Source organism: Crocuta crocuta, unplaced genomic scaffold, assembly GCF_008692635.1.
Source record: "Crocuta crocuta isolate KB4526 unplaced genomic scaffold, BGI_CrCroc_1.0 scaffold303, whole genome shotgun sequence".
NCBI classification, from domain to species: Eukaryota; Metazoa; Chordata; class Mammalia; order Carnivora; family Hyaenidae; genus Crocuta; species Crocuta crocuta.
Window position 1 is genome coordinate 2,547,093 of NW_027528276.1, and position 11,710 is coordinate 2,558,802.

Genomic DNA, 11,710 nt, shown 5'->3' on the forward strand with positions numbered 1-11,710 from the left:
TGTATTTACAAATTTTATTATTTTTTTTTATCCCAAAAATACATATAAATGAAAACCTGCTCTTCAAATGCAGGGAGGCCTTTGCCTATAATGTAGTATTACATTTACATCACAAAACATTCTCATATGAAAATCAATGTGCAGCTCTTTCACACGCGATTTTATATATACACACATACACACAAACACACGACATATGTAAGTAGTTAGGACTCTGCTACTTACACGTATTCCTCTGGTGGGAAATTAGGAAACAGGGCAATTCCCTTGCTTTCTGGCCTTGGGAAGGTAAATACAACCTCTCTGAATGGTTTTTGAAAAGACGAAATGCGTAATCTACACAACCTCCTTTCGACATATACAGACATTGTTAGAATAAAGCGAGGACCCCGCTACACAAATGACACTGTCTTGCAAAGGAGGAAGGAGATAACATTTGAATAAAAATGCAAAGGTGAACAGATGATCAAAATTGTTCTGTACACGCTCTAAGGAGAAATCAGAATTCTTCACAAGAAACAGATCTATGATCCATTTCAGCTTCGTGGGACATGCAATCAGCACCCACTGGCAGGAGCCAGGCCCTGCCTATATGGCCGTATGCTTAAGCAGGTTCCATAAAGCATGTGTTTAAGTCCAATAGTCCATATTGAGGTCATGTGGTACCCCCCTACCCCCATCTCCCCCAAAATGAAGTGCAAAATCAACTTCTGTGACTCAAGAGCTCAACCAGGGCAAAGCTTTGGTATATACGGGAGGCTGTTTTGGTGAGGACCAAAGCTTAGCAAGATTCTCGGTTCAGGGGTTTGCCCCAAAAACAAAAACACAAACCCAGTCCACAAAGCTTAACAACTATATAAATAAAGTAACTGTACAAAGAGAACAAGCCACAGTTCCCCTTTAACCAAGGGTTTATAGTTTCCTAGGCAGCAGTTCTGGAAGCACCAACTAAAGCCACGATGCTTCTAGTGAAACACGACGTTGGTGAGACTGTTCTGAAGACAAATGCCCACAGGCAAGTGGCCGATGTGCCACGGGAAAGAGTTCGACTGAACCGAAGTCAGTTCTCTTATGCTATAACATAAGCTGGTCAGCAACACAGGAAAGACTTAAGGCAGTAAGAGGCAATACAGAGGGCGCCCTGTACTCTCTGAGTCAATCCCAAAACCTTCAAAGACAGACGAGGACTCTCCAGAGCTCGGGGGCTTCGTCTGCTAGCTGTCAGACACTTCCTCCTCCTCCTCGTCATCCTCATCTTCTTTCCTGTCTACTTCAGAGGTGTCGGAGGACTCGTGAAGCAGGACATACTCTCTGCTGCTGAACCCAAACTTAAGTACGTCCTTTTCCTTCAGTTCATAGTATCTCTGTGGCTCAATGCGCTTGTTATTCAAGAACGTCCCATTGCCTGAGCCAAGGTCAATGATGTAGGGCCTCACCCTTCGGCCGACTGTACCATCAGCTCGGGTATATTCCACAAGCCTAGCAGAGATAAAAGAGAGAAACCTGTGAGCAAAATCCCGCCTTGAGACCCTCCGGCATTTTGCTAACACGGCCTACACACGGGATGGAAATTACCCGGCTTGAACACAGTTTGAGTTCAACTCCAGGAAATCAAAGGGATGGTATGGCCTGGGATTTGGAAATTGTGAGCAAGTAAATAAATATACTTAGGAGAAAAGGTGGGAACTGGTTGCTGAGGGAGTGGAGTGGGAAATTCATGGCAGATCAAAAGTTTAACATCAGAATCCAAGACCGCTTGCTGGGATTAAGGAAAAAACACTTCTTGGGGCGCCTGGGTGGCTCAGTCGGTTAAGCATCCGACTTCGGCTCAGGTCATCTCACGGTTCATGGGTTTGAGCCCTGAGTCGAGCTCTGTGCTGGCAAGCTAGCTCAGAGCCTGGAGCCTGCTTCAGATTCTGTATCTCTCTCAGAAATAAATTAAAAAACACTTAAAAATTAAAAAAAAAAAAAAACAACACTTCTGTGCTGTTTACAATCAACACGATGCACCTTTCACATATTTTATCTCCCATCCCAACAGGAGTGCATTTTGACTCCAGCGTCAAGGGCACTAACTCTGAAGCTGACCCTCAGTCCTCACACCTGTCAAATGGGGATATTAACGTGTGGCCTTGTCCTCCTCACAGGACTGCTGTGGCACCACACGGTTAACAGACGCACTCCACAAAGTGCCAAACACAGACCCCGCTAACACCTGTGCCACACTCTCATAATCTCCCTTAAGACAAGGATTGGATCTGAGGGGTATGGCACTCTGCTGCAAGCACGTGTACACAAACGCTGGCAATTGGAGGGTCTCTGCTTCGTCCCACACTTCCGGTTCCTCCTACGCGAGTGCAGGCGCTCGCGTGCGCGCACACACACACTCACCGATACTGAAAGACGGCGTGCTGCTTCGAGCAGGAGGGATGGTCGATTGGGATGTCCGCGATGCGGCGGTGCCGGCCCAGGAGGTAGGCGCTCTGCCGGTGGATGTACATGACGGGAAGCACCTCATCGTTTTTAAAGGGGTAGAGGCGCCACCGTTTTTTGGGGATCCGTGCTTCTGGGGGCTCACTGTATTTAATGACGACACCCCGGAAAGTGTTGGTATCCTCAAGAAGCGCCCCAGAAAGTTCAAAGCTTGGCTTTTCTTTGGCGGGAGCCTCTCTGTCCTTACTGTTGCTGCCAGGTCGTGGAGGAGCCGACTCCTGAGCCTCGTTACCACCGGCACTAACTTCGTTCTTCTGGCGACTCTCGCGCCTCCGGGCATTGTAAAACTCCCGCTCTGCGTCCTGCGCCTGGAGGCTCTGAAGGTCTCGGTCACGTCCCTGAGCCTGCCCACTCCCAGGCCTCTCATCAGAGCTTCTCCTCTGATGGGAATGGCCCCTGTGTCTGTCACGGTCACTGTTCCTAGCTCGCCTGTGTTCCTGGCCTGATGGTTCCCTGTGCTGTCGGTCCTCCCGTCCTCTCCGGGGGTGATCCTCGCGCTCCTGGAAGTCAGAAAGATCCAGTAAATTAAAGGCAACCCACTGCCTGTGAACAAGCTGCACTCAACAAAGTCATTCGTGATGTGGACTTCGGCGTTCAGAGCAAAACGGCCCACAGGAATCTGGTTAGCAGTGGTGGTTAGGTTCCTTTGCAAGGCTACACGGGCTACTTCCAAGCTGTCACCCGACTACAGCTCTAACACTGCAAGGCAAGTTCAGAGCCCTGAAAACAAGAGGAGCTATAGGCAAACTTATAAGGAAACACGTACAGAATATACAACTAACAGAAACAGGTGGTCGTGTACAAGATAAATGTGTAAAAGAAAGCAAGCTAGTTTTCTCATGTCAAAAATGAAAAAAAGGTCATTATAATTTTAAAAGATCTCATTTCAACAGTAATAAAAATTATTCAATACTCAAGGATATATTTAAGAAAAATGCAAGGCATGCAAAAAAAAAACCTATGAAAATTTAGATAGATTTTTTTAATCTGAAAAAAATGAAAAAACATACCATGATTTCTTGAAAAAGACTCAGTATTGAAAACCGGCCTGGTATAAAATTTTTGCAACATATAAGATTTATTAATATAGCTATAAAAAATCAATCTGTAAGAAAGACAAATTCAACAGAAAAAAATTGGTAAAGGATATTAACAAGTAATTTTCATAAGAAATAAATATCTAACGAACACACGAATGTAACAAAGTTTGTCCTTACTAATAACCAAAGCATCAGACTTCAAGACCGAGCCCTGCAGCCTATGAGCAAGGCTACCCCACCTGGAAAGGACCAAAAGGAAAACCTGAGCACTGAGATCTCACTGCCTCCCTGCCTCCCAAGGCCACACACAGAGCTCAAGCGTGGGCCTGCCTACTCCGGGCAGGACTCCAGCTGTCTAGACTTTATAGGCTCTAAAGACCAGCATCAAGAGGGGGCTCCCAACACCTATCCCTCCTACCGTAAGATATTCACAAGCCTGCCACTACCACCTATCTTGAGTACATTTGCCAGGACTAATCTCATTATGCACTTTATCCCTGATTAAATGAGTCACTATAGCCACAAACTCCGGGTCATCACCCCCACCTCCTCTGCATTCTAAGTGCCATAAGGCTGTGTACCTCCACTATTCCAATGATTCATTCTCAGTCTTCATTTTAAATACGTGTAGACCAGGCAAAATTAGTAAAAACTGAAGAAAATAATATGACAAATTACATAACCAGCTAATACAAACTAATTAAGATTTCAATTATTGATAATCAGGATAGTATATATAATATGGTTCCATTTTTCAATTAAAAACTCTGCGGGGGTTGCCTGGCTGGCTCAGTCGGTTAAGTGTCCGACTTCGGTTCAGGTCATGATCTTGCAGTCCGTAGGTTTGAGCCCCGCATCAGGCTCTGCGATGACAGCTCAGAGCCTGGAGCCTGCTTCAGATTCTGTCTCCCTCTCTCTCTCTGCCCCTTCCCAGCTCATGCTCTGTCTCTCTCTCTCTCTCAAAAATAAATAAACATTTAAAAAATTAAAATAAAATAAGTAAGAAATATAATGGTTGCCTCTGGAGACTCAGGTGATTTTTTTTTTTGTTGGGGGCTACAATTTGAGGATAACAGGAGAAGTAACCACACATTACATATGCCATCTCTCACCTTTCATTTAACATATTTCTGTGTTCTTAGAATGAGCATGCAATCAATAAATTTATTTATTAAATGGTAGCTCAGGGATGGAGAAAAGAATACCGGCAAGCACAAGTCATGCTTAAGTCAGAGGCTGTGTGCACTCCTCCTTAGGATTAACCCATGTGAAAGTCACTGAGTTTCAACTGCCTGTCAAGCCCTTTTGCTTGAAAGACACTTCCAAGTTTCCAGCGGATTAATACACAGAAATTAGCTTTTAAGGAGACAATTTAAGGTCGGGAGAGAAGTTAGCATAGGTAAGCAAATAGACACTTCAAAACAACAAGCACAGAAAAGTTCCATCTTAAATTTTCTTTAAATGTTTTTATTTATTTTTGAGAGAGAGAGGGAGGGAGAGAGGAGGGAGAGAGAGAGAGAACGTAAGTGCATAAGCAGGGGAGGGGCAGAGAGAGATGGAGACAGAACTGGAAACAGGCTCCAGGCTCTGAGCTGTCAGCACGGAGCCCTACATGGGGCTCAAATCCACAAGCTGTAAGATCATGACCAGAGCCAAAGTCAGACACTTAAGTGAGTCACCCAGGTGCCCCAGAAAAGTTCCATCCTAAAAGTCTCAGGATTTGGGGCACCTGGGTGGCTCTGTCGGTTGAATGCCTGACTTCGGCTCAGGTCATGATCTCGCAGTTCAGGAGTTCAAGCCCCATGTCGCGAGGCTCTGTGCTGTCAGCTAAGAGCCTGGAGCCTGCTTCAGATTCTGTCCCCCTCCCCCCCTCCTTCCCCCCCCCCGCCCCTCCCTCATTCATACTGTCTCTGTCTCTCTCTCAAAACTAAATAAAAACATTAAAAAATAAGTAAACAAATAAAAGTCTCAGGATTTATCGTAAAATGTTTACTTAGAAACCACAGGTAAAAGGCTGCCAGTTATACACTGGGGGAAAAAAAAACTGAAAAAACTACACATGGTTTGACAGGCACACACCGTGTGGTTTGACACACACGGGTGGTGTGGCTCTGGTGGCTGTATTCTGAGATAGCTAAAGCAGTGCCTGATCAATTTATACCATAGACCATCAAGGCTGCCTGGTTTTATATCTTTAAGGTAGTAGAAAGCTGACCCACAGTCTGTCAAATTAACAAGAAAATGCATTTTCTTAATGTCTCTTCGCACACTGTAACAGAATTCCTTTAAAAAGACTGAATGCGGGGCTCCTGGGTGGCTTAGTCGGTTGAGCGTCCGACTTTCGCTTGGGTCATGATCTCGTGGATCGTGGGTTCGAGCCCCGCATGGGGCTCTGTGCTGGCTGCCAGTTCGGAGCCTGGAGCCTGTTTCAGTCTGTGGCTCCCTCTCTCTCTGACCCTCCCCTGCTCACGCTGTCTCTCTTTCTCTCTCCTAAAAATAAATAAAACATTTAAAAAAAAAAAAAAAGACTGAATGCTTGTCTCTGAAGACTGAGGACAAAGCCAGGGTGTCTGCTCTCACTACTCTCGTTCAACATAGTGCTGGAAGTCCTAGCGAATGCAGTAAGGCAGGACAAGGGAATAAAATGTGTACAGACTGTAAAGGAACAAATCAAACTGTCTCTAAGTGAAGACATGATTGTCTATATTAAAAAAAACCCAAGAATCTACAAAAAAGCCCTCCTAGAATAAAGAAGATGAGTTCAATGAGGTCACAGGATAAAACAAAACCACAAAAATCAATTATATGTATATATTTAAAGTTTATTTATTTTGAGAGAGAGATAGGGAGAGAAAACATGAGAGAGCGCAGGAGACGGGCAGAGAGAGAGAATCCCAAGCAGGCACCCCCAAAACTCATTATATTTCTATATATATTAGCAATGGACGTGTGGACTGAAATTTATATCACTCACAATCACTCCACCAAAGAAAAAACTTTGTGTAATCTAACAAAAGTTACACAGAACTTGAATGCTGAAAACTATAAACGCTGAAGAAAGAAATCAGAGATCTAAATAGGGGCACCTGGGTGGCTCAGTCTGTTAAGCATATGACTCTTGGTTTTGGCCCAGGTCATGGTCTCACAGTTTGTGAGATCGAGTCCTGAATCGGGCTCTGTGCTGAGCATGGGGCCTGCTTGGGATTCTCTCCCCCACCCTCTCCCCCGTGTGCAAATACGCGTGCACGCGCAGCTCTCTCTCAAAATACATACGTACATACAAACATACATACCATACTTTAAAAGAATTTTTTTAAAAAGATCCAAATAAATGACACATACAGTGCTCATGGACTGGAAGATTCAATATAGTAAAAAACCAATTCCCTCCAAAATATAGCCTCATGCAATTTCTGTCCAAATCCTAGCAAGACTTTTTTTTTTATACAGACAAGATTGTTCTAAAATTTATATGGAAGGACAAAGGAACTACTAAAGCTAAACCATTTTTAAGATGAAAACAAAGAGGAATCCGTCTACCCAGTTTCAAAACTTACTATAGAGTGACAATAATCAGGCCTGAGACAGGGTTCCACAGAGATCAGTGGAACAGAAGAATGAGAAATAAACCTACGCATGTATCACTGACTAAGAAGCAAAAGCAATTCAAGGAAGACGAGACAATCTTTTCAAAAAATGTTGCCACAGCAAATGGATATTCATAGGCAAAAAGTGAACCTCAACCCAGGGCTCACCTCTTCTATCAAAACAAACTCCAATCATGGACTTAAATGTAAAACTCTGAGGGAAAAAACAGGTCTCCGGGATCTAGAGCTGAGTATAAAATTCTCAGACATGACACCAAGAGCACAATCCGTTAGAGTAAAAGTTATCTGAACTTCAGGACAATCTGACCTTTTTGCTCTGAGAAAAAGCCCTGCTGTGTGAAGAAAAAGAAAAGCTCCAAGACTGAAGGGAAATATTTGCAAATCACATACCCCAAAAAGGACCAGTCTCTAGCATATACGAAGACCACCACAAACTCAACAGTAAGAAAGCAAATACACCAACTAGGAAATAGGCGAAAGACATAAAGACACATTTCACCCGAGAGGATGTACTGATGGCAAATGAACACATGAAAAGCGGGCCAACGTCATCAGCCGTCAAGGAAACGTCAAGGACGCGCAAACTAAAATCACACAGAGATATTGTTACACGGCTACTAGAATGGCTGTGACAGAAACACTGTCCACACCACATGCTGGGAATGAAGCAGGGAGGGTGCGGAGCGCAGTGGGCACACCGCACAGTGCCGGCAGGCGCATGAGGCAGCACAGCCACTGTTGTGGACTGAATCGTGTACCCCCAAGTTCATTATGTTGAGCCCCAACCCCCATCCCCAGAATGTAACCATTTTTGTGGAATTTTCTGGTTTGTTTTTTTTGAGGTAGGGTCTTTATTTTTATTTTTTTAAACGTTTATTTTATTTTTGAGAGAGAGAGAGAAAGCACAAGCAGGGAAGGGGACAGAGAGGGAGACATGGAATCAGAAGCAGGCTCCAGGCTCTGAGCCGTCAACACAGAGCCTGACATGGGGCTCGAACTCACAAATTATGAGACCATGACCTGAGCCGATGACGGGACCCTTAACCACCTGAGCCACCCAGGGGCTGGGAGATAAGGTCTTTAAAGACGTGATTACGTTAAGATGCCAGCAGAGCCCGAATCCAATTCGACTGGAATGCTTCCATGAGGACAGACACCAGGGATGAGCCCACAGCGGAAAGCCCATGTGAGGACACGGCCAGGAAGGCAGCCATTTGAACGTCAAGGGAAGAGGCCTCTGGAGAAAGCAAACCTGCTGATACCTTGAGCTTGGACTCTGAGCCTCCACAGCTGTGAGAAAATGAGTTTCTGTTGCTCACGGTGCCCAGACTGTGGTGCTTATTATTACGGAGGGCCTAGCAAACCCATGCAGCCGCTCGGGAACACGGTTTGGCCACTGTCTTCTCTTCAAACAACCACACTGCCGGGCATCCACCCCAGAGATGAAGGCAGGGCCACACAGAAACCCACACCCCAATGTTCCACAGCAGCCTTAGACAGAACAGGCCCACCCGAAAACAACCCCGACATTCTTTATCGGGCAAATGGTTCAATCCACACCACTGAATGTCACTGAGCAATAAAAAAGAATGACCTACCGAGAGATACAACAACCTGAATGAATAGCCAAAGAACTGTGCTGAGTGGAAAAAAGCCAATCCCTGAAAGTTAGGGGTAGATTCTATTTACATAATGTTCTTGAAGTGAAGATAGAAAGNTACTGTACTGGAATATTCCGGGTGATACTGTACTAGAATTCTGGAAGGTGTCACCGCGTGAGTAACGGGGTAAAGTCCTTTTTAACAACTGAACGTAAATCAATAAGGATCTCATCATAAAAGGTTTAGTTGAACAAAAAAAGCAGAAAACGAAAACAAAACTCCAGTTTCTAGAAAAGCCCATCACCAGCACAGGTACACACACACACACCAAACACTCTTTAGTTACGCCGGGCAGAGTCCTAGATCTGGACCTGGTATGAAAACAGCTCAATTCACTTACCTGCTTCACCTTGACTGTTGAGTGGTGAGGGCTCCGGCTTCTCTTACTTCGTGGAGACTTGCTTCTTCTCCCTGAGGACTTGTTTTTCTTTTTGGCTGGGGACCTTTTCAGAGCATGGTACACACAGGGTTTTATCTCAATTTCCCTTCCCCCGTACAAATTCACTTCAAGTAATCAACACAAACAGCACATCTGTGACAGTCTCTGCTTTTCGCCCGGAAGGAGGCAGGGGCTTCGCTCTCCTAGCCTTGACCTCTTCCTTGAGTTCCAGACCCACAATCACGGCTGCACCTTCTCACAGAGCACAGCCCTTGCCTCCCAGCCCTTCACAACACTTTCCTCCCTCAGCCTCTGCCATCTCAGTAACTGGCACCGCCATCCACCTTGTTCCTCAAGCCACAAACCCAGAAGACACCCCCTGACTCTCTTTTCTCTCATCACTGACAGCCCCCTCCCCCCACCAATCACCTCAATCCATCAGCATCCCCTATCTCTTCCCTCTCCCACCTCCCTCCTACCACACTCTCCTTAATCTCTAGACAGTTGTTGTTCTTTCCATTTCTAGAACAATCACATTAATTCTGCTTCAGGTTCTCTGCACCTATTGCTTCCTCAGCCTGGATCTTTACAAGGCTAGACTATTCTTATTCCGGTGTCCACTCAAAGGGCACCTTTTCAGGGAGCCCTTCTCTCACTTCCCTTCAATTTCTCTCCCGTTCCTGTTTTAACCTCTTCCTAATACTCCTGACACTATTTTCTTTTATTTGCTTGGTTGTTGTTGTTGTTTTTTTTTGTCTCAAGGCAACAGCATATCAATTTTGAGAGGGCAAAGACTGCCCATCGCGTTCACCTTTGAGGCCCCAGCACCCAGGACAGTCTTCACCATGCAGTAAAACTATGTTGAAGGAATCAATTAACGGGTCTATCAGGAGACACTTTTTCTCCCAAATCTCTACTAGGTAGATCGCCTAGGCGCTCGACGGGAAACATCTGGAGGCCGATCACTGGAAAGCCAACGACAGCACTCCATTTGTAGACAGATGGGGAAAATCTTTTATTTCAACTCGATCAGTGCTATCTGCTGGGCCGTTCTCGGCCACGTGCTGGGCACAGAGATGAAGGGGGGACGGGGATCCTGCCCATTAGGCATCAGGCGCTTAACACAAGGGACACGTACCGGAGTAAACATTCTTTAGCACAAGCACGACCGGGACACTTCCACCAACCTTAAGGTTAAATCCAAGCTCCTGCGCTCGGCATTCAAGGTGTGCTTCTGACGCTAGCCCTGTCCTTTCTCAGTAAGCCCGACCCAAGTCCATCCCGGGCGCTTTCTCACTTACCGGCTACCTCCTCGGGCTCGGTTCCCTCGGTGACCAGGGCGGCCCGGCTCGCCGGTCGGCGGGGACGCGCTACCGCCCGAGGAATCTGGGCGGCGGTGGGCGGGAGGCGCGGCTTCCGGGCTGAGCCGCTCCTGCTTCACCTTCACCACCACTGCCGCCGCCGCCACCACGTCCTCGTCGCGGTGCCTCCGTCGGCTCCCTCGCTCCCGCTCGCTCTTTACCTCCTTCATGCTGAGAGCTCAGCCGAGCGAAGGAAAAACAGATCCGTTGCGCTCCTCTCACTAAAGGAAATGACGGATGACCCCCCCAGGACTTCCGCTTCCGGGTCCGTGCTCTCCCAGAAACCCTCGCGGCGGAGAGCTAAGCACGTGATCACGACTCTTCGGGGGGCGGGGCTGTAGGGACCCGGCCCTGTTGGCGGGAGTTTTAAGTGTCAAAAGCAAACTTCTGGAGAAAAGCGACTCTCGAAGCTGTTTGTCTCAGCGTTATTCGTAATTACTAAACACGGAGGCAATCTGAATGCCCTCCGGGAGGAAACTTTTTATCCAGTCGATCGGTGACCTGTCGCCATTCGCAATGCTTTTTACACTGTGACAGAGGAATCCCTGACTTGTTCAACGAATGAAGCGGGATTAAAAAAATGTGCGCAAACTGAGATTACATTTGCCTTTGGAAATACAAACTAAGAGAAGGAAATGCAACCACATTTGCCAGTGGGCAAATCATTAGTATTTACCCCTCTGTTCTTGAACTTTGTTACGTTGTCATTTCTCCATTTAATTAAAAACAAATACTTATCTCTATTTTCAAGTAATCTCTACACCCAATGGTGGGGCTCGAACTCACAACCCGGAGATCAAGAGTCACATGTTCCACCCCCTCCACGAGCCAGCCCAGCGTCCCCCAGAACAAATACTTTTTAAAACTTGAGCACTCCGGGTGGCCTCCTCTGGGAATCTTCTGAACTCTTCCCTGAGGAGTCACATGACTCCCATTTTGCAGGTGACAAAACTGGGGACTGCGAGCGTGACCTGCCACCTCATTCAAATTGAGAGAAAGATGAAGCGCAGGGACTCGAACTCCTGTTCTGCCTGCTTCCAAGAGTTATCAAGGCGACCCGGTGAGCAGGAGGCCTGATAAACTAAGCACAAGGGGAACTTTTCCGGAAGGCTGCACGGAAACTCGCGCGCTGCTGGCCCCGCCCTACTCCGAAGCCCCGCCCAGGCCA

The 11,710-nt window shown here is 46.5% G+C and overlaps 1 protein-coding gene across 1 annotated transcript; it reads right to left on the reverse strand.

The window, feature by feature from the left end:
* On the reverse strand, positions 1-10,763 carry SNIP1 (Smad nuclear interacting protein 1). Its single transcript, XM_077753132.1, has 4 exons — positions 10,483-10,763; positions 9,143-9,245; positions 2,392-2,993; positions 1-1,479 (listed from the first exon to the last, which is right to left on the reverse strand). Exons 1-4 carry the CDS (start codon positions 10,710-10,712, stop codon positions 1,215-1,217), a joined length of 1,200 nt encoding a protein of 399 aa, XP_077609258.1. The 5' UTR covers positions 10,713-10,763; the 3' UTR covers positions 1-1,214.
* Between the last annotated feature and the right edge of the window lie 947 nt (positions 10,764-11,710).